Below are 23,421 nucleotides of genomic sequence, written 5' to 3' on the forward strand. Positions count from 1 at the left end.
TTGACAATTCCTTCCTTTTTTTTAAAGTTTAGACTACTGCTGTAATTTCTCTACGGGGAGGTTTTGTAGGATGTGCAGGCAATACATTTTATCGCCTTCATCCTTAAAATGAAATATCAAGCTCAGCAATTTGTTGGCTTGAAATGGCTTCGTTTTGCCTCCTTTATTATTTTTCTTTGAAATAAGTATCGCTTGACTTAAGTTAGTTTGCGTTTTTCATTTGAAAATTGCTCACGGAATCGCAATTTCTGTGAATGCCCCCCGTTGACCAAGACGGCCGACATAGCTAGAGTTTTCTCGGAAGCAATTATTTACAAAACAACAATTTTGTCTTCAACATTAGACGACTTTCACGGACAATAAAGGGTTGATTGGTTTGATATCTCTATTGAACAATGCTTACTGCCAGTTATTTATCGACATATTTAGTAATTCATCTATCTCTTTATTTATCAAATTATCTGTTGATTTGCCTGCTTGCTCTTTAAATCCATTAATTTTTGTCTTGGTAGTTAAGGTCGACCATATCAAAAAAGACAGAAGAGATATGGTACTCGAATTATTGCAGTTGTATCTGTTATTTTGCAGCACGTATGGTGTGACGAAGCTGTTTGACTATCACTTAGCCATGATCTGTAACTGTCCTCTCAATCTTATACAAGAATCATTGCTTATAAAGGAAAATGAATCATTTCAAAGAACAAAGGTTCTACCTTGTTGTACATGACTTAAATAAGGTTCAAATAAAACGTATTAGAAAGATTGTGTTTTGAAGACATATATTGTCTCAGCCTAAAATATTAATTGCATGCGACTTTGCCTTGTCATAATGACAGACGTTAAAAGTCCTCAGAGAATGACCTAATGACACCTTATTTTAATATCTGAGGATTCGTTAAAAACGTGTTTATGAAAGATATTTCTATGGCTTTTCACTGCATGTGTGGTTATTCACTTGTCTGTTTCGCGTTTTTTGCCAAACGGCACGTCATCTCCGAAATGGAGTAAAGAAAGGGTGGTTACATTGGATTCATACAGGTACGTGTTACCTGTAAAAATCAATGGGAGCCGCACCTTTTATATTAGGAGACTCGCTTGTGCATGGCTGTGGCCTCTGGAAGAGAGCAATATAGTATCATCAGGATACTTTTAGGTAAAATGTTGTTTTTCCCATGATTCTCTGCGTGCGTAACACCTGGGAAAATTTTTACGGACTTTTTTCACAGACATTCATGCAATAAAGGTAATTAAATAATGTAAAACAAGTCAATATTAAAAGGATTCGTTATAGTTTATCATATCTGTTGGATAAAATATACGGAAATGACCATGGTAAATTTGCGAATTAAAATTGAAAGAGATTGCAAAACACCGATGATTTATGCACATGTTGATGTTAGTTATAAGCTATAAAGAGACCAAGGGTAGTATTTATATAAAGGGTTATTATGAATTCTCTTAGTGGCCTTTTGAAAACGTCAGTAGAATTTGGACTCGCCTGTACTAACAGCAGTGTATATGCACAGGTCGGCTGTTTTCATCTACCGGTACATATCAACTAAGCTTCCGTAAGTAAACAAAACTATGATTAATAATGATATTTTGAACAGCGTTCGTGAACCCACATTCCACGCGGAATAACTTGGCTTGCGTTCCTTAAGTTAGCAAAAGAACAGACTGAGTGGATAGGCACAGGAATTTAGACCAGGCAGACATCAGTTTGAATTCTGGAGCTTTAAGATGGCCTATACCGGTAAGTCCTCTGCCTCTCTACTTTTAAAGTATAGACGTATTCGAATGGTGACTGGGACCCTATCCTTGAAGGCTCTAACAATTTGCTAATTAATTGAGAGGGGTATGGCGGTGGAGAGGGGGGGGGGGGGTACAAGAATAAAAAACGAGGGCAATTTACTGCCGGTATAATATGTAAGAGATATTGAAAAAAATCCCTTCGTCATTTCGCTAGATGCATGAGCTGATCTTGGGGAGGGAGAAGGGGTGAGGGAGGACCTCAGAGGCCATAGAAGAGAAGGGGCCCATGCCACCTACCTGCTACCCTGGAACCAACCTTGCTTATAAAACATATAAATATATAAAAAACATCGTTCGTAATACAAAACTCAACCTGAGATGTTGATGTACGTTGGCAATGGATCCCGGTAGATGCAGGAGTTGCCCCCCCCCCCCCCCCCCCCCTTCTCAGAAGTTGCAGCCAAAAGGAACCGTATATATACAACAAAATTACACTTTGCGTGCAATGATAGCCTCTTGGTCCCTTGAAGAACAAGTAGAGAATACCCGGCAGTTAACTTTGCGTCGTGTCGTGTTTTTGCGCTTATTTTAGACGAAGCCTCGTGCAACCGACAGAACAATCATCTTTTTAATATCTTAATAAAGCAGTCGCTACAATCAATGATGAGTGAAATTGCCAAGGGATTCCATGCATATTATTTGTGTATTACCATTATCTGTTTCTGTTTCTTTTCATTCGTTTATTTATTCATTGTTGATATATTTCGTCTTTTTTTCTAAAAATGGATCTAAATGTGGGTTATCTAGGCAGCAACAGTCTATGAGTATTTTAGGCAGTTTTATTAGCTGATATATAGTTTTTATACCACTGGTGGAACGCCATGGCTAATGTGTTTTTGTGATAATGGGAGTTTTCAGATTCACGTTATCGTACCAGCAGGATCGATCTATCTTTGCGGGGATTCTCAATAAAGTACAGTAAATTATCCCCCTAGGGGCTTGAAGGGGCTGTCAGACAGTTGATCTGATTGCACTGATTGCACTTTAGCATGAATCCTCACAGAGTTAGATCGATCCTGCAAGTACAGGTACGATAACTTAGCTGAATGCTCCCAGTGTGTTATATGCTATAGCAAAGTGTTCAAGGAGACTACGCAATCAATGTAATCAACCCGAGAAGATATTAATCGAGAGAGATCTTTACAAACGCAAGCCAGAGAAAACCTTTTAAACACATACACCGTTACGTGACGGCAGAGGAGTACCGAGGTAGACATCATATTGAATAAAGCTCATTTTTACAAAAAATTCATATTAAAAGATCATGGCGTCAGGCTCGTGCGCTTTCCTAATATTTAACTCTTCACTAAGTTAATCCATAGTCGAGTGGTATATGGTGAGAAATACTGTTTAAGAACTTTTTTCTCTTGTTTTTGCCATTATCAGTCAATTTAAACTGCTCATTTGAACACTTTACAAGATCTTTTTAGGACCCCATTTCCAGAGATTAGATCGATCTACTTTAGATCGACCTAACTCCCTGGGGGTTCACGCTAAATAGCTGTCAGCCGGGCGGACACGAAAGTTAATTACCCCCTTACAGCTTGTAGTAGGCGGGACGGACATTTAAGCCGGATTATCTGACAGTAATCTAGTGAGACTACCCGCGGGGATAGATCGATCTAAAAGCTCTGGGAATACAGCCTAGGAAAAAAAGCCCTAAAAATCACAAACAACTATCAGTATAATTCAGGCAACCATTGGAACGACCTTGAGGCCTACAACTGTTAGAAAATCGACCCTGATGGACCTCAAAATATTGATCCTAGAAAATCGTTAATAGCCGGATCCGCGTTTCAAGGTGAACGCTTCCCCCCTTAACGCCAATTAGTCAATCTGTGTTGATGGTGAAGGAGAATATATTGGCTTTTGACAAAATACAGTTCAAATAACCTTTTTTTCTTGATGTTTAGAAAATAAAAATTTAGAATTCAAAAACGGGCTTAAACATTTATATGCCAATCTGAACAGTTTTGTACAGGTATTTACCTTGATGTGGAGAGGATGGATGATATCTACAGAAAAATAATTTTTAGCATATTAACCCATAGGATCTGACCGTAAAATACGAATAGAAATGGCCATGCTATTCCATTTTTGCGAGTGTAAAATATTGGGAGTGTCATGAACTCCAAATGCGCCAAAGTAGTTACTTTTTGGTTCGTTGACATTATATTCCTTATAAATTTGCCATGATTTGAAGATTGACACTGGAATTTTTTCCTATCAATGAGGTGAGTTGGCCAGCCAATAAGAGCAGTCAAATTGTAGCCTTCTCTCGTGACCTTGACCGTAACTATGCGTACTACTACTAAGCTAGGAGTACTGCGCAGAAGTCAAGCCAGTCCCGTCAAAAACGTCAAGGTCAAATTAACCTTATCACCGGCAATATTGGCCTTCCTATTGGTTAAAAGGTATAAATTGTTCCGAAAGAACAAAGAGATATGCTTTTAACTGCCGGTCTACGAAAAATGGACACATTTTGTGTGGTTAACGGCCATCAATATTTATTATTTTGGAATTCTTTCCACAAAATCTTTTAGAAGAAATTACACTCACGATTATACAGACGGTTTGAAACGATGTCGACTGACACCTAATAGACTATAACGCAATGCATACCTACAAGTACTTATGGCAAAAAATCATCAATCTTTAGCCAGTAGACAATGTCTGGTGTGGGGAGAAGTCCAACGATCCTCCCTTTTCCAGAAAAAAATTCCGTTTCGAGTCGAATTCGATGTGGACATCTGGGTTTTGGGTCGACAAAGAGGGCAAAAAGGTCCATTTTATTTTAGATAAAACCTCTTTTTTCAAAGGCCTTTATTTTATTACGAGCTCGAGAACATGTTGTTTCACCAGTGATTTGTTCATCGTCGGATGCAGTTTGTATTGAAAGATTAGCAGTGTTGTGCTTGCAAATAAGTACATATTTTCTTAGATTTTATCATTCTATTATTTCCACGTATTGACCGCGACATTTCCATAAAGGGAAATATATTGTGACATTGTGTCAAAGAAAACGCAGTTTCTCCAGGAATTATTTCTTAAACCATGTTGCATATTAGATCAAGGAATAGGATTTTTGAGGTACTGAGGTTGGACAAAAGATGAAATTGTGCCAAATTTCAAGGGTACAGTACTTCGTTCACGCAAAAAAAAAAAAAAAAAAAAAAATTCAATAGGCGGCCAACGTATTTTAAAGCGCTTGTTGAGCAATTCGGTGATTAAGTTTAAAAGCTCTGACAGTTCATGTTCTACATGTATGGTCGGTTTGCATAGATTCCACCACGTACAGAAATACAGGATGATACACAAGGTAAATAAGTGCAAATGTGAAAAAAAATCATTCATGTAACGGAGTCCACTATCAATCAAAACCAGGTGCTTTTGTGGCAGGCAGGCGCAAGGCTTCGTCTGAATATTTTTTTTTTCATCCGCACTATTAAATATCCGGAAAATCTCATGCGGAATGTACTCTTCATTCAACACAATGCGCACTTGTGCCTGGGCAACTTTTAATTATGAATCCTGGACACAAAAAACAAAACAACTGCTTTACGTACCAAGGTTGTTGAGATCAAATACTAATAATAATGTTATTTGGGGTAATTATTCTCTTCGCCAAATGTTTGTTTCTGGGGTACTACTGTAGAGTCCATCTATCTGTCTGTCTGTCTGTCTGTTTGTTCGTCACGCCCTTGCCTGGTAGCATTACGACAATGAGCAACGAAGCCTCCAGTACAGAATTCATGATTTAGCATCTAAATTGGGTTGGGATATGAAACATGAATTGCTACCGCACTCCTCAATAATCGGGATAGTGCAAACAAAAGAAATAAGAATATTGCGTTATGTGATTGTGACAATTGACAGCTCGCATTCCTCTCAATTCAGCTGTTCGCGTCGCTTGACATTTATTCAAAGGTTGATACGTGTCGACCAATAGTCGATTTCTGTTCTTCTACTGCTTCGCATACCGTTAAGAGAGCGCTGTAGTTCGCCTGCCAATTGAAATATTGGTTTTGTGGAATCCCAGTAATTTTCTGGTCTTTGGCAGACAATTTTGAAGGTTAAGTGGAAAGTGAATTTTTCTCAGAAATGGTTAGTTGCAACAATTTTAAATACTTAGTTTATTAAAAGTAGAGATAAGTCTAATTTTGGATAAGTCTAATTTTAGAGTTTACGTGGTAAAATTCAACGCAAAGCTGACGGTGAGACCTTTGACGAGGTTACCTTGATTTTTTTATATTCTTGATTCTAATTCTACTGCATGACGAAGAGCATTTACTTACTTAGACTGATAAGGTTGAACATGTTTTAGGAGAGAGAGAGAGAGAGATTCAATTATTATGATGCCAGACACAAACATATACATCTCAATCCTCCACTATAGCCATGGTGCAGTGCCAAAGAAAGGACAATAAATTTGTAGCCGGGCCTATTCAAGTATAAATTTCTTCAATTACTGACCACTTCTGTTTTGGACAAGTAGATTCCACATATCTTGTCCAGCTTGTTTAGTTAGAACCAAAATGTTTTGCATACGCCGTGCTGTATCGTTGGAAGCCACATGGTGGATGCCATTTAGGTAGAAAGTTCAACTAAGTTGATGAAGTAGTTGAAGTCGTCACAACCCGTCCCTACATTCTCTCTGTGCTTGTAAACAGTTTCACCAGGTGAAGTATTTGGATTTTCACACTTTATTGGAATATATATTGTGTTTGACTTTTAGGATGATGACTTTATAATACAATAATGCTCATGTTCCTACTAGACTACAAACTTATGATAACGATAGTTAATTTCTGTGCCACACAAGCGGACAAAGCAAAGACCAGTTTATTTACATATAAGCTTGGGAAGTTAGGTGCAACTCGATTATCTAATACTGCTGCTTCATGTAGGTCAACTTTGTCACCTTTTTCATTTTAAAAATATATATTTATTTTAATTATTATAATAATATTGACTATCCTTATTATCAGAACAAACAGAATAATTTTTTCTAATTTTAAGACTTTCGGAAGATCATTTGTGTGGAAAGTTCCAAAAAAAAAAAAAGAACAAGTTAGCAGAATTTTGCCACAAAACGCTTTACCCGTAAATACATATTTTAAGAGGAAAAATGTCGGTTAGAGGAAGGTTTGGTCCTACAACAGATAATGAGATGAGTAAATCAAAGAAAAGTCAAGGTTTGAGTAGTGCATGTATTTATGTTTATCTGATTTTCACGCGTCTGTTATCCATCAATCTGAGATCTCTCTCGGAAGACGTTAAAGTGCAGAAGACGTAGGTGACATGACAAAGCCCATTTATCGCTTTGAGCTGTGCGACATATAGTGCTTCATCCCTGGAGTGCTGGTGACATTTGCAGGGGCGGTTTCTTTACAATAACAACGTGGCGTAGAACTGGAGACTGGAGCATGCAAACTGGAAATCACTTAGCCCCTTTACCGGTCAAAATACCTGCAAGGATGCACAGTTCCATCTCCTCACTACTGTCCTTTTTAAACCCCTCCCCCCCTCTCTCTCTCTCTCTCTCTCTCTCTCTCTCTGATCGTATAAGTTGGGGTCGTTTCTAGGGCAAATACCATGAGTAATAAAAGCAATTTCTATTCAACTAACGACTCTGTCGCTGTAAAATAACACTCCAATCCTTGTTCCGATATGGCGCAGTTAACGTTACAAGTACGAATGGAGGAATCCTTCCTTTAATATTGAATCAAAACCAATTTACCAACGGTAATTACAACTGGTTCCATCTTTGTTCTGAAACAAACCCCCTGAACTTTTCTCTTGGCATTGCTATTTTATGTATATGTATGTCTTCGAACGGTATTAAATTTATTTTGCTCGTTTTGATACGATATTATTGATTTTGCATTTGGAAATGAGTACCTTAGTAACCAAAACCACTGGTTCTACCCACACGTACTCACTCATGTATTTTGTAATCGCCCAATGTGCAATAGAGTGATGTTTCTCTATTCATCGATGGATTTTTCATAACGATTACATTATACCTCGTACTGTATCCCTCTACTGCACTCGCGTGAAATATGTTAGTTCTATCAGTGATGTTTTATTCCAAACCGAAGTCTTTTGCTTTCTCAAAATTTGAATAATACAAATGAAATAGCTAGGCAAAGAAGCAAAATAGTGTATAACGTCCAAAGCCTTCGTAGTGAAATCAAAGCTCTGCGAGACATGATGTTTTATTCCAAACTGCAGGGGTTTTTCTTTTTAAAATTTAAATAATTCAAATGTAAATGCAACAGGCATGGAAGCAAGACAGTGTATAACGTCCGGAGTGTTAGTAATGAAATCAAGGGACAACTAGACACTGCAACGCTTAAATGAACATTGGCGCCGAGAACGTCAAGACAAACATACATGCAGAATACCTTTACTTCCCCATACAGAGAAACGATTTAATGTATTTTTACTTACACGATAATTCATATAAGAGAAATGCTTAGTGTACACGCGAACGGTTTGATATTTTGACTGTGTGATTTCTCACGTTTTCCCCAAATGTCCCCGTTTAATATATTTGTTATTATATTTCACCTGAAGGCAAGAATTAAAGATATTTAATCTTATATGAAATTATATATGAAATTGAAATTTCTGTACGTGTATCCATTTATCATTGTAATCGTCATACCTTCTACTTTTACAAAAGTCGAACGATTTTACCATATAGTACAAAACATTTATGTCAACATTCTGGTGGTTTTAAAATCGCCATTCTTGGCTGATGACTTTGATGCATGATTTATCTTGAGTGTCTAGAGGATTCAACCTGTGCTTCATTGGCTCGTTCGCGAGACGGTGTTTTCCTCTTTTATTTAAAACTTCCTTCTTCCCTCAAAAAAAAAACAAAAAAAAAACAATGAAATGCATTTAGCGCAATTCGTACAAAATTAAAAACAGTCAATATTCAATTATATAACACGATCAATATTGGCGAATGTTTTGCATTAAAAACGTAGGATGGTTGTTGCAGAGTCTCTCTTTTGGAGATCCCACTGATAATAGTCCACTGGAAGACCAGGAGAGTGTTCCTGGCTAAGGAACGGGGAAGGTTCTCACACACACACACACACATTACAAAAATTGTTTTTACTCCCCCACCTTTTATTAATACATGGGATCCCACGCACCAATAAGGAAATGGTGTTTTAACTCCCGGCGTTGGCAGGATATACATGTCAAGCCAACCAAAGTAAGTCCCTCCAACTTCTTCTTTGACCTTTAAAGGAAGCTTCGAGAATGCACTGCGTTGTTTTTCTTCAAACTCAATTACCTTCTTCTGAGGACAATTGAAATATGATTTATAATCCATAACAATTCAGATATGATAATCTGTTTTCCCGTGTTGCGCAGCATGTTGTCAATACCACCTCTTTTTTTTAACGAGCAATTTTTCAGTGATTCATAAACCATGAAAAAGATTTACCGCATAATTCCCCTTCTTAATATCAAACGCGATTCTCTTCTTCGCACCGCGCATACACACGCGTAAGTATCGTATGTCATCAAAATGAAATGATTTTTTACATGCCTGGGAAGAGGGGGGGGGGGTAGAAACTCAAAGGCCAATACGTTTAAAAGGGAATGAGATATTGGGTTTTCAACACTATCATTGATAATTTCTTCACGTATCCTTTAATTGTTCACCTGTTCCTAACCTTCTGTCTTCGCCTCGGATTACCTGCACAACCGGGCATGACAGATCTGGAGCTAAAATGTCACTCTCTTTTGTGAGAAGTGCTGCTGCGGTAATCCATATATCTAATCGCTCTAATTTCCGATCAAATAACAACTATTTTTTATCCACTTTGCTACTGAGATCGTTTAGGAATAGCGCTGATGCTGGGGGAGCAAATGGCGGCAACTAGAGACAATTTAAACGAGGGATCTTCCGCTGCTTAGAGGCAATTATGTGTGATAAATTATCTGGTATCTCTGGCCACAAACCTCGTAATTGGAACTAATTGGAGATTAAGCGCCGAGGCATTATTGGTTCATGCTGTTACTTTTTATATCAGGAAGCCTTGGTATTGAAAACGAGCGTCTCAATTAGAAAGAATTGTGGGCGGCGCAATTTAGCCCTTCTCTCGGGTAAAATACGATAAATTTTTAATGAAGATTAAAATTCCTGATCCAATCGCTGACAAACAGTATATGAAAACCAACACAGATTGCGTGTTACTTCTTGCTTAACGTTTTATCTGTTACTTCCATTTTTCACGTATACTGTTGATATATATAATCCATCGCGGTAATACATGGTTTGAGCTAAATCACATGTATATAAGTGAATATGTTTAATGCCTTTGAACAAAGACAAAGACGTTTCGTCTACCTTTCAGAAACCTCAAATTCCATGAAGGAAGACCCTGTTGGATGACGTCACGGCTGCCTGAAGGTCGCTAGAATTCATCAAATGCATAGACAGTTGGACTTGCAGCATGACTCACTGAGGGACTAGGTTTAGAAAGTAAAGACATTTCGTCGTCTGAGTTTCATGTGGTCACGCAAGAGTTTTCTGGTTTTGGCACAATCAGTTTGAAGTATAAGAGAAGATTATCTGACACGACAACGCTCACATCTGAGAATGAGCGGAACATTGTTAATGTAGAGGTAACAAAGAACCATGCGCATAATAGATTTTCTAGGGTTTCTGCTGGCAGCATTGGATGCGATACCAAGTAAGTATTCAGTATTCAGCGATATTTTTAATGAATGGCTTTGTTTATTTTTGCTACATTGGATGATTAACTTAGTTGTTTATCTGTTTATTTATTAACCGTCATATTATTGAATCATACATTTCCTTTTTTTTAATTTTTATGTTGTATTCTGAAAGCATTTCAATTATTTGTCATCGGGTATCATTTCACTGCTGGAGTTCTGCACAAACTATCCAGAAAATCTATGCTCTGTGTTTTTCGGTGATCAAGAACGTAGATACACATTACTGAGAATCGCACCAGAAACAACTAGGTGTCATACCCTAGGTCTTGGAAGCCAAATCTGGAACCGAAGCCATGTCGAATACGTGCATATACAACACGGGTTATTTCACAGGGAGCAGTCCAGCTAGCACAGAACTTTATTATAACGTTACCATAACGTTTACATAACCAACCAACGTTATAGTAACGTTATAGTAACGTTATGTGTTTGCTTGGGGTACACTTATCTCGACCACCCCAGATTGACAACTAGGTACTAATGTGAAATCACACAACAAAGTTTTTTACTCCCCTTCACTGGTTTTCCACAATCTTGATTTCTGAATTTAGTAAATTAAAAAGCCTTGCCGCCCTCTGCGGCTCCTTTTACTAAGTAGCTGACTCTCGTACGAAATAACCATGCAGATTAATTTATGGAAAAATGGGGTTCCCATATTATTAGTGCAGGCTAGGGTTATTTGGAGTATTGGGGTTAGTACATGGGACGAAAGTCACCTGTAATGTAATTGGGAACTGACTACGGTTCGTAGCAGACTACCATACCGAGGGGCGTAACAAGGGCCTAGGATCCTCAGTTCCGGGGATTCAATCGCATTTAAAAAAGTTTATGACGATGTTCTAAAAGCAGTGTAAGGAATCACTAACCTCACACAGGGTTTATTTCACGAATATGTAACCTTAAAGCGGCGTGTTTGGTTCAGTTTTTATTGTACAAATTATTTTCACTATCAACGCAGCTGATGGTTCATTTCCATTCTGAAGTCAGGGAGCTCACGATTTTCTCTTGGCAGAGTGTAAATTATAGATGGAAATTACACACAGTAGAGGCGCCATGTGTTGTAATTGGTTTATTAATGCACCCTGGGTTTTAGAGACGACTGGAAACTCTCTTAGTCTCTGATATCTGCTGTGTTCTGGGAAAGTCAGAGCGATTCTGATTGTAGAGAGGTGGTTTTTAAGTGACCCCTTGGGGTGGTTTATGCTTTTAACGGGAAAAAGGACATATTGCATACGCGTTGGTGAACTAATTAAAATGGCCCGTCCGTTATTGGGTTTGGTACGGTAACAAATTATATATAAGGTATTCAGTAATGAGCCATCATCGACGTTGGATCTGATGGGCCGTTGGGGTGCTTAATTTTGGCCCCCTCCTTTCCTCGCAAAAACCACCAAAACAAAACAAAGGCGAGTTAGTTCCCATCGCTGTCCCATGTATACATGTACATGTATAGCTGTCTTACAGTAAATTGTGCTGGCCTGTTTTGTAAGTCCTTTTGTATTGACCCCCCCCCCCCCAATAAAAATGGAACCACCAGAGATATTACCATACTATGAGAGGTACATATGCAAAATGTTACCAGACATTTTCTAGCGAATACATTTTTATAAGTTTTTTCTAACCGAGGACAGTTCACAGGTTATGTACAGTTCATAGGGTATGTACAGAGTATGTACAGGGTTGTACATCTGTACTAGAATCCGAACAGCGTATGTGGATGAATGTCTGATATAGCATCTGATATAACTAAACATTTTACTGTTCATTGGAAATCATGAGGTAAACTTCGTGTCGTCATTCGAGACAAGAAAACACGTGATAATCCGCGTGAGGTGAAGATAGGGCGAAACTCTATGCCACTGGAATGTCATCTCAGAAAGCAATAAAAAGGGTGACACGCAAAACACGTTGATTTCGTGTTGTTGAACAACAAACAATGAAACAGATCTGAAGAGCAACAACCAGGAAAATAATGGATAATTTCTGTCAGCTTTTATTCGCTACCCCACCGCACTGGCTATTTTGTCTTTATTTCTGACCTCACTTTCCTTCCAATTCCGCTTTATTTACTCTAAGTCGCGAGACGTATGCTTTTTCGGATGTTTTCAAAATTTCCATAGATGTAAAATATTTTGCTTCGTTAAGTATTTCAAGTTAAAAGGTTATGATATTAACCAGAATGAAAATGGTATGCATCATTGTAGGGCCTATATGCATGCGTGACGTGTGTGTGTGTGTGTGTGTGTGTGTGTGTGTGTGTGTGTGTGTGTGTACGTTTTCGTTTGCGTTTGTGCGTGCGAAAGTGCTTGCGTGCCCCTTGTGTTTCACTCTATGAAAAAGTGCACACGTATGTGTCTCTGTACATGTGCCAGTGAGTGCGCGAAGCGCACCAAGGCGCGTGCTTGAGTTTTCTCTCAAATGTCTCTGTCACATACTGTATATATCGGGGGATGGTTCTTGGTCCTAGCTTGTGTGTAACTAGACAGCTGACTAGATATGTTATTATCTCAAATGTGCTTGATAACCTAAATTGCAAGAAACCTTATAGTCGGTGATACAATATGCGATAATTCAACAATTACTCAAGCTGAAGCAATAACTGGGATAAAAATTCATCAATGATTCAATGCCCAGCCGTAATCTAAAGTTCTCGTGAGTATGTGTTTTGAAGCATTTTGACAGTTAATTGTTTGAATTGATAAGATAGTGTTTTGAATGGCATCTTTTGATATTTCGATCAAATTGAATGTAGCAATTGAAACAGTTCTATCGTACCAAGGCTCGCTAGATAGGCGAACACTGAAGACATCATGGTAAGTAGAATATAGTAGTACCACTACTATCAAAGTCAGTTGATACGTGTAAACCGACGCCTCACATGTGTTTGAAAGAAAGATACGTGACTTACATGTACTATAAGACCGTTTAATGAGACTTTTAAGGCTATTTACATTCCCGCTAAATAATGTGCGACAGTCTGCTAAAAATGACCCGAAAACTGGTGTTAACTTTAAGACTAAACTTATGGTCAATATTTGTCCATGATAGATAAGGGTTATAGCTCAGACTGGGTAACGGCCTGCAGGTCAGTGAGGAGCCAGGACGTGTGTGTGTGTGTGTGTGTGTGTATATATATATATATTCTACCCAACTGAACTATATATATATATATATATATATATATATATATATATATATATATATATATATATATATTTTTTTTTTTTTTTTTTTTTTTTTTTTTCAGTTGAGTAGAATGTGCTTGTGCCGCTAGCAGAGCGAGCCCAAATAGAAGTGCTTCGCTGGGTATAACGTATATGTATAGGTTTGCCAAAGGTACAACTTACTCCGTTATACTGCTTATGCAGACTTTGTATCTTATTTGCTCAAGTTATCATACAATCTCACGGCATGTCACAAATTCATTGGGTTAGTGCATGTAGTTCTACCTTTTTCAAGAAAGGAAAGCGTCAATCCGAAATTTAGTTTCATCTTTAAAGTTTTAAGTTTTAGTTTATTTGAACGGGACAATTCAGTTGTTGCAGCTCCCGTAAAGTGTAGTAGTATCTCTACCGCCTTATCTAATGTACTTAGTGTACGTCGTATATTAGATGTGGAGACTGTTATCCTTCGATATACATTAGCGTCAACCGGTTCCTATCAATCACGCCTCTTGACAAGCTTGTAGAAGAGTTGATGAAATGTACCACAAATACTCACGCGGTAGTCTTCAGACCCGCGCCATATGCTAAAAAAAAAACAACTAACAGAAATCGCACTGGGTAAAACTACGGATTATATCCAACGGGATGGAGGAGAGAACGGTCAATTTGGAAAAATCTGATACAAGTGAATCATCTCTTGGCTCCTTGAAGACACCAAAACATATCTGTTATACAAACATACAGTATGTAGCCGGGCTGTATCAAGCCATTTCAAAGGGGAGGTAACTTTCTTAAAAAGTGGACCTTTTTAGATGTACCCCGTTGGTTGACCCAATCTGAGAAATGGCATAGAATTTATATCACATTTTGAGTCAGGGTGGGCATTCTCCGGCCAAAAGTTTGGTTCATTCGAAGCCCTTACCCCTACCCACGGACCTATAGCGTTAAGGTACCGGTGTACGGTAGTTCGGAGATTCACTACATGGAGGCTTCGAGGCCTCATTTGGAAGCCGAATTTTAGATGTCTGAAAGATCGTTTCCCAAACTATTTCTATGCATGTTCGGGGGTACATTGTCCTATAGTGCAGTTGCGATTTTCACCATAGTCAGTGTTCGTGGTCGTCATGGGTGATGTTTTGAAACTACAATGTATAAATGTACTTTTAATTTTAAAGTAACCTTTGGACCAATACTCATACGGTCGCTTGACCTCTGGACTAATTAATATAGGGACCAGCAAAGATGCGGAGTCTTTTTTGCTGGAAGAACATTTAGCCAGTTTTTTTTTCTATCTGTATTGCTTCAGTGACCCCTCAGGGCAATGACCCTCTGCGGCGTCTGGTCGTACAGAGCGGGTCACGGCTGGTCCCCATGGTAATTCCATGGACATCACCTAGGACATCAACGTCAATCTTAATAAATGATGGCGTGTACGAGAAAAGGCCATGGTCAATGCGACTGATCGATGAATCTTCTCAGCGCATGGATTTAAATAAAAAAGGAAATCAAATCCCGGATATTGTTCTCTATGCCTGGATACCCGTGCAATGACACCGTCTGGCGCGACGTTGATTGGCATAGATTTTTTGGGTTTAAACACGAGAATTCAATGACAGATCCAGTCGGTACATGGAACACAGGTGGGCACAGCCCTCTCTTTCGCCATTCACTCCCATCCCCCCCCCACCCCCCCACCCCCACCCACCTCCAACACCCCAGGATAAAAAGATAACCAAGAAAATGGTCCATCCCTGGATCCACATGATTTACTTAGACCCCATTCCCATAGATTATAGATCAATCTATCCCTGTGGGGAGTCTCACTAGATTACTGCCAGCTTAGCCGGCTTAAGCGTCTGTCCCGCCTACTAAAAGCTGTAAGGGTGTAATTAACTATGGTGCTCGCACGGTTGACTGCAATTTAGCGTGTAACCCCAGGGAGTTAGGTCGATCTAAATCTTAATCTCTGGATTGATCTAAATCTCTGGGAATGCACTCTTAGACTACCCTAGTCTACTGTTTATAATGTGTCGAACGAAGAAAGGCTAAAAAAATTAAAAATCCGCTGCACTCCCTGCTTCAACCCCCTCCCCCCCCCCCCCCCCCCCAACAATATTGTATCCACAAGTGGAAGGTATCACACATTACCAGTGTTACTTTGTTACCACGGTACTGTTATAGGCGACAGACGCTGTTTTGAAAGCAATGTGCAAATCTCATTCTGCGCAGCGTTCGTAAAACTGCACACCAGTATGGCCTGCTCGTTATCACACACTGTTTTCCTATTTTGCGTCTGAAAAATCCCCTTTGTTATTGTAATTAGTTAGAATAACAAATGACAAGCCGTCGATAAAATGACATTATCATTCATATTGTACCGAAATGGCAAATGCTCTTACGTTTTATCGACAAACAAAGCGGCATAAGAAACAGATGATTGTTGCCGAGAATAAACAACGGCCACTAAATTTAGAATGAAATTTTCTGGAAAAATAAGGCCAATGCTCCACGGTGCTGCATGTCATGTAAACGTACTAGCATGATGTCCTTGTACCCATAATATTCAAGGTTTATAAGAAGCTTGGAAATCAAAGGGGGGGGGGGGGAACGCGGTTTGAACGGGCAGGCAATTTAGCTTACGTCCGTCATAGGTCACATCCCCAATGAAACTATCAGTCTACGTAGATCGATTCAACTCCACAGGGACTCTTGCTGAGTGCAATCAGATACGACGGTAGTTGCATTGGGGTTGAGCCCTTAAAGCATTGAAAAGTACAAGCTTGTTAACTTGAAATCATACTTCCCAACTGTACTCTAAGGTTTAATGTCATGATGGAACAAAAAGAATACCAAGAAAATGAATTCAGTGAAATGTCAGCAGTACCCTGCGGGGCTCAAGATGTCTGCTGTCTTCACCAAGAACTAGTGATTATGTATCTCCAGCGCCTGAAGTTAATCAATACCAGTGTCGATTGTCTGTCTGTCGGTCTGTCTGCCTTTTGTATAGCTGTTGGTCCTTTTAATGTCAGTATCGGAATCGCCTCTCCGTTTCATAGAATTTTTAATCCGTTTATTGTTATTGTTATCATTTGTTGATGTTGTCAGTCTAACAGACATGGCAGGCCCTTAAATGTATTCAGTGGGCGTGTACGTTCTTTACATATAACAAACATGGATTTCCTGATGATATAAGCAACTGTTGATAAAATTATGATCGACTGGCATATAAGCTCGTTTTCGATTTCTAAATTTCTCAATTTTAACCTCATGAGTGAAATTGACCAGCCCCTTTCCTTAAACGGTTTTGGAAGTGGTACCTTGGCCGTTAAGGGGAATAGAAATATCCAGAAAACCTAAGTTGTTGTTGTTGTATAAAGGTTTAACCTTTGCCTTGAATCCGACCTTGATCTGTTCCAGCCAAGGACGTTCAATGTACGTTTTTGGTTCCAGCCAACCATGCCCATGTTGATATTTAACCCTCCTTAAGTTCACATTATCACCAATAACTTCGATTTGCACCATGAGGGGAGGCTTTCATTCGTATAATCAATCTCATGTCGACAAATCAACGTTGAATAGCTTGGGGTTGTTTGCACAAAAGAACATCAGAACGAAGGCTGGTCATAGCTTTTAAAGCAAAATTTTTTTGCAGATTTCACTTCAGGTTAAATCTACAGTGGTCGTCTAAAAAGGTGTGACCTCTGGTCTTAAGCAGTTGCCATTTGTTTCATGTCACATGTTTCTTGGCCATAAAAATACCCAGATAAAATCTTGGGCAAGACTTATCTTGGATCAAAGAAGCTGAAATTTTAGCCTAAAAGATAATACCAATCTTTGGTCTAAAGTTCCTCGTTGAAGCAGCCCTCCAAGATAGGCAAACCAGACATAACCATCTGATGGTGTCATGGAGACGAGTAAACGCTGTTAATTATCAACAGGGTGGTCGTGATCATAATCGATCATTTATTTTAAGAAAATAAACGCTCTAGCTCTCTCGACAAACACATCTGTCATAAGAGGACTGGCTAAAATCTAAGATCCATGAAACTAACTTGTTTGGTGGGTCCTAGCTGCAACGCAACTTTATTTCTAGCTCGATGTCGTGATCGTCGAGAAAAGTTTCCTGACGTGGTGTTTGTAACGTATCTTGTATGCCAGTGAACAGCTGATTTACTAGAACCTAATTAGATTGTGACCCAAATTAGATTTGCTCTTTTGACATATGGGTATTGGAGTCAAGCTAAGACTGTACGTGAGTATGAACACATCAACCCAATTAAGCTCGGGACAAGGTGGGTTTGGATCGATTGGGGGCAATTATACACGTATTAGCATTCAATGAGAGTTTCTTATTTGAAAGACACAACTGTTTTATGTAGGTCGTATGGGATGGTGTAAGTACTAATAAGATATGGCATAGACATTCCACCCCCATATTATTGTCGTATTGTTTATTCAGATTGTTCATTATTCAGATGGGAGAGAAAAAGCATGCACTGAGGTTTGGCCTACAGAACCGTGTCTATCCACTTCAAGTACCTTTTGGGGGTAGCGGGAAAATCGATGAACGTAATAGTTTTGTGTTATTACCTTGATCCCCCTATGTAAAGATAACCATTTCGCTCATGTTATCAGAAACCTGCTTAGAGGCCTATCTCTTTTTTAAAAGTTCATGACAGTCGGTCCCCTTTTAGTGCTTTAATTGTATTTCGGCAGAGAAGAGTAAGAATTGTAAATGGAGTGACCAACCATTCAAAAAAAAAAAAAAAAAAAGAACGAAGGGGGAGATTCCACTAGTTAGTCTGTCCCCTTGTTTCCCCCCCCTCCCCACACTCATACGCCTTTGTTATTGGTTTGAGCACAAAAGCAACGCGGAAATTTGTAAAACAGAAACATATTATGGCCTTTAGATTTAATCACATTCCTGACATCGCATAATAGAGGTTGAAATATCAAAGCGTGTTACGAAGTGGTCATATGCAGTGCACTAATGTAATGTCTTCGGGCACAAGGACGGATTCAGGCGCCATGCAATCTACTTATGTAAGGTTAGCTATTAGAGTGTGATGTTAAAAAATTCAGAAGTTACGTGTGTTTTATAAAATTGCAAGAGTAATTTTGTCTATGGGGGGGGGGGGGGGGGGGCTTTGAAATTGTGATTGGGAAACCTAGGCGGCAAGTAGACGAACTAGTGACTGGTCAAGTACATGGTGAATACTTCTAAAGTTATTAACTAAAAAAACTTACACTTTGATGAGAAAATAGCTTTGAAAAGTCCGTTAAATGGCCTGGACACCAACCATTCATCAAGAGGAGCTGAAACAACGGTTTATAGTGGTACCTTCAAATACCAGAGAATGCTCCAATGACGCCGACACCGAGATTGTTGACTTTTGGTTAAGATGTAGGTCATTTGAATGTCAGAATTGCACCTGATAGCACGTATTTCAGTAGATTTTTAATGGACCGTCCCTCAAAGGCGTTATTTTATGTAACCGCTACATGTCAGTGTTGTTCCACGATAGTCTATTTACTTATTTATTTATTTATTAAACTTCATTTATTGAGAGCAGAAACATGGTGAATCTACAATGCATTTTCCCCATGGTCCTTGTAAGATAAGCAAGACTTGGTTTACTTCTAACGGTTTTAAAATAATTCCATGTTAGTACAAATCGAATTGATCGATGGAGTCAACATCAAATAGTGCAGATAAAAATTCTTGCGGTTAAGTATTATATTTGAAGATAACAGGCACGAGAACGGAATAAAAACTCCATTTGACCATCCTAGAGTAGTTTGCTTACAGATCTCTGTACGGCCCTTAGCTTTAGCTTCCCCTAAGACTGGATATATTGGAGATTTCAGTGGTTAGAACTATATTATATTCCATTTGTCCCTCAAGTAAATACTTACAGTGTAACAAATATGCATTGGACATAAACATCAATAGTTCAGATATTGTGTTATAAATGAACGAGTTCAAAATAATATTGCAGTTTTTACAAGATTAGGTGTGAGTGGTATTTCTGTTCTCCCTGTGCGTACATGTATGATGGCAGAACATCTGCTCTCTCTCTTCGATATATGACATAATTAAGGGAAGAGAATCTTCACTGAACTCACGAGCTCTCGAGGTAATAAAACAATCTAGTCCATTGGGTCTACCCATTTCACTGTTGAAAATCGGTGGTACCGATCGCAATGTTTTATCGTTGGTTTATTACTTTGGAATCCCAGTATTAGATTTTTTCTCAGATGTGATACCACGCTACTGAATGAGTCAGAACATTCCCTCTCTCTCCGATGCACGATTTGGTGGTAAATGTCAGGTCTTACATCAACTTAGGTTTTAATAACAGCGCGTGCAATATTTTATGGCAAAAAAGTCATTTCCTAGCAGTTTTATCAGATATTACCGTGACGCAAAGCGAGATTCGGAATACGGGGAGAAATTAGCGCCGGGGGGGTGGGCAGATAGCTATAGTGAAATGTCCTGTTAAACGTACAGATGTGTTATTTCAAAAAAAAAAGAAAGAGTCGAGATTCATTTCTTTTTATTATCCGTTGAAGCCTGGAAGTAAGCTCTCCGGAAGTCCATTCATCTAGACTATTACACAGCTAACTGGCAGGCAGTTCACATAATAGGCCGTGATTTGGTTTCTTCATTAAATGCGAAACTTGAGAATACTTATGTCGACACTCAAATCAAGACTTATAAGCTTGGGCATCTCGATTGAGAATAAAACATCTCTGAGGTTCTCTCACTGATTTTCACAGGGAGATTAAGACTAGGGAGTATGTACTAGGGTATAAACCAAATCACCAGGGTAGACTCCAAGTACATCATTTCAGGTGAATTGCTTCAAAGATTGTCCATTGTGTTTAACTTATATTTCCTTTTTTTTGTTCTCTAGATGTGACATCCAATTATATGGACCGAGAGAATGCTGATGCTATTGCCAACAGACATATTGACTTCCGCCAAGGAGAAAAAGACTTGAAAAAACCATTTCAATCAAAGAGAGCACTTCCCGAGGAACGCGGAACTGGGACCCCATATCGACATCAAATTTCCTCGCGTCAAAGCCTTCCTGACAACCGAACGAACACGAAAGGGGTCCATAACTATTCACATCCTAAAGGCCTTCCGCACAAGAACTTCAGCCAAACCGGTCAGAATAATTCCATTATATCTCTTGATGTACAGGGCGTGGACCGGAGTTCTGAAAAGAATATGTTCGATCCCACCGCCTTTGACACGCTTCCCTCCTCTCAGTTCATGGAGATAAGAGTAGCAGATGCTATTCAAATGTACGTTCGACCGGTTATCGCTTTTGTAGGTGTCTTGGGTAATGCCCTAACGATTGCAGTTATGCTACGCCCTACGCTGCGTGATACACAGGGGAGTATGTACTTCGTTGCTCTTTCCGCTGTGGATTTGACGATCCTTATTTTGAATATCCCAAGACACACCACCCGTGCTTACGTAGATTTTGACATCCGGAAAGTGTCACAGTGGACGTGTCGATGGCATATTTTTCTTTTGTGGAGTTTTATGGACCTGAGCGCATGGATCATCGCTGCCATCGCGATAGACAGGGCCATTGCTGTGTGTCAGCCGCTCAGAAAGAGACAAATAACCACCCGCAGAAGAAACAGAATCGTTTTGCTCTTTTTGACGTTCCTAACTTTTGCCGTCAACTTTCACGTGTTTTGGAGCTTTGGAGATTCCTTTGAAAGTTCCATTAATGGGACCACTCTCATTGGCCACTGTGAGCTGAACACAGAGGCTGGGTTATACGCTTTCAATACAAAGGTGCGTCCGTGGGTGGACCTCTTAGTATGGAACATAATCCCACTAATGATAATGCTCATTTGCAACTATTTTATAATCGCAAACTTAAGAAAAGTGGTGGCTCAGCGGAAGTTATTGAATTTTAAGCGGCACCACTGTATGACCAATAAAGCAAACAGGACAACGGTTTCTCTAGCTCTCATGCTCATAGCTATTAGTATATCGTTCTTCATCTTCACTAGTCCCACCGCCATCTACCTTATCATCGAATACGAAGACCCAACAACTCAGTCTGTGGACGACGAACAGCACCTCAAGGCAAGAAAAAATATGATCTACAGCATACTGGGTGTCGTCACGGCCACAAACTATGCCACGAACTTTATCTGTTACTGCGTCAGCGGGACGCACTTTCGACGAGAAGCGATGTCGGTCTTTGTGAAGAGGAAACCCAGCGCGTCAACAATGGAACGAAAGCTGTCGGAGTCGCCATTATCGAGAGAAGAGCCCAGTATCGTGTCCAGGGCTCTTGGTAACAGCGAGGAGGTGTATAAAATGGTCAGCTATCTTGCCTCCACTGACTATTCACCGGTGCCACAAATTGGGGAATCCGACACAGTTTAAAGTTGTCTTAAAAAGATTTATTGTTGTTGTTATATGTCTGTACTTAAATAATTTTGTTCAAATATTTTGTCTTATTATTATTATTATTGATCAATTTCTATGTTGGTAGTTGTGGATAATTCCAAAATATATTAAGCCACATGAATTATTTGTTGGTTGTGGTCCGTGATAGCCAAACCAGCATTTGTTTTCAAGAAATCATCACTGATCTCTTAAATGAAGCGAGAATAATAATAAAATATTAATGTCGCCAGAAAAAAGTTCTCGTGAATTTCATATTTTGTAAATCGACACTGTGCGAGACGTAATAGTGAAAATAACAACAGTGTTTACCCTTAGTCTACACAATAACAATTATGGCATGTATAATGTTGATAGTGCCTTGGAATTTAAAGCAGTTTATAATCCGTAAAATTGTGGAAATCTTAATGGTGCCTGATAATTCGCATGTGTTTAGGGTACACAATTATTCCAGACATTGGCAAGGTTTCCGATACCCTTTGAATACATCTGTACTTGTGAAGGGGTTCGTGCATGTTGCTAAACGCCAGTGTCGTAAGGGAATGGCCTTTGTGATGGAAAATGATAAGCGAACGACGCCTATGTGTGTAAATTAGGCTTGCAGGAAAAACATTTCACCACTCAGAAGTAAAATGATCCTCGTTTTTGTCACATAAGTCCGGGAGAAAAAAGCGACCGGGTTAAATGTTATCCCAGAAGCACAAAATATACTTAAGCCAGGTGCCTCTCACCACTCTCTACCAGAGCCACAGAGTTTATATTCCATTAGATATTCACGGATATTTTTCTCTGGCTAATCTGGTAAAGAGTAATTTCTCACGGGTGTCTGTGGTAGAAGGTAGCGTCTTAGGGGGCCCTGTGGTAGAGGGTAGCCTCTCATGGGCTGTTAATTTAGTTCATGTAAAGGTCAATAACAGTTGTTGTCACCTGTTGGGAGCTCTTGGTCTCATGCCATCCCCTCCTTTTCGAATCTTTATCCATTTGTTTTCAATGTTCATTTTATTATCGCATATTGCCCAATCGATCCGAGGTATTTATTTGCATGCATGGTTTTGTTAGTGTAAGGAATGGGCGAATTCTTCAATCTATGATTGCGTTTAGTGAAAGTGTAGACTTCTTAGTGGTTTTCGTATTGAATTGTTTACATTTAGTTATACATTAAGTATGGGTGAAATATATATCTAGGTTTAAAAGATATTTAGAAAAAGACTTATTTTGAATAAAAAATGAATGTAA

General features: G+C 39.1%; 1 protein-coding gene across 1 annotated transcript; it reads left to right on the top strand.

Moving 5' to 3' along the window:
* Positions 1-1,690: 1,690 nt before the first annotated feature.
* On the top strand, positions 1,691-23,419 carry LOC106176152 (kappa-type opioid receptor-like). Its single transcript, XM_013558406.2, has 3 exons — positions 1,691-1,753; positions 10,194-10,532; positions 20,660-23,419. Exons 2-3 carry the CDS (start codon positions 10,478-10,480, stop codon positions 22,162-22,164), a joined length of 1,560 nt encoding a protein of 519 aa, XP_013413860.2. The 5' UTR covers positions 1,691-1,753; positions 10,194-10,477; the 3' UTR covers positions 22,165-23,419.
* The last annotated feature ends 2 nt before the right edge of the window (positions 23,420-23,421 follow it).

The sequence above is a fragment of the Lingula anatina genome, chromosome 7 (assembly GCF_051362555.1).
Source record: "Lingula anatina isolate TDL-2025a chromosome 7, LinAna3.0, whole genome shotgun sequence".
Taxonomy (NCBI): domain Eukaryota; kingdom Metazoa; phylum Brachiopoda; class Lingulata; order Lingulida; family Lingulidae; genus Lingula; species Lingula anatina.

Excerpts from the sequence above, each read along its gene's own strand:
- LOC106176152 (XM_013558406.2), top strand. The coding sequence starts at position 10,478 with ATGCGCATAATAGATTTTCTAGGGTTTCTGCTGGCAGCATTGGATGCG. Across the intron at positions 10,533-20,659 it reads AGCATTGGATGCGATACCAA|ATGTGACATCCAATTATATG; the intron begins GTAAGTATTCAG and ends TTTGTTCTCTAG.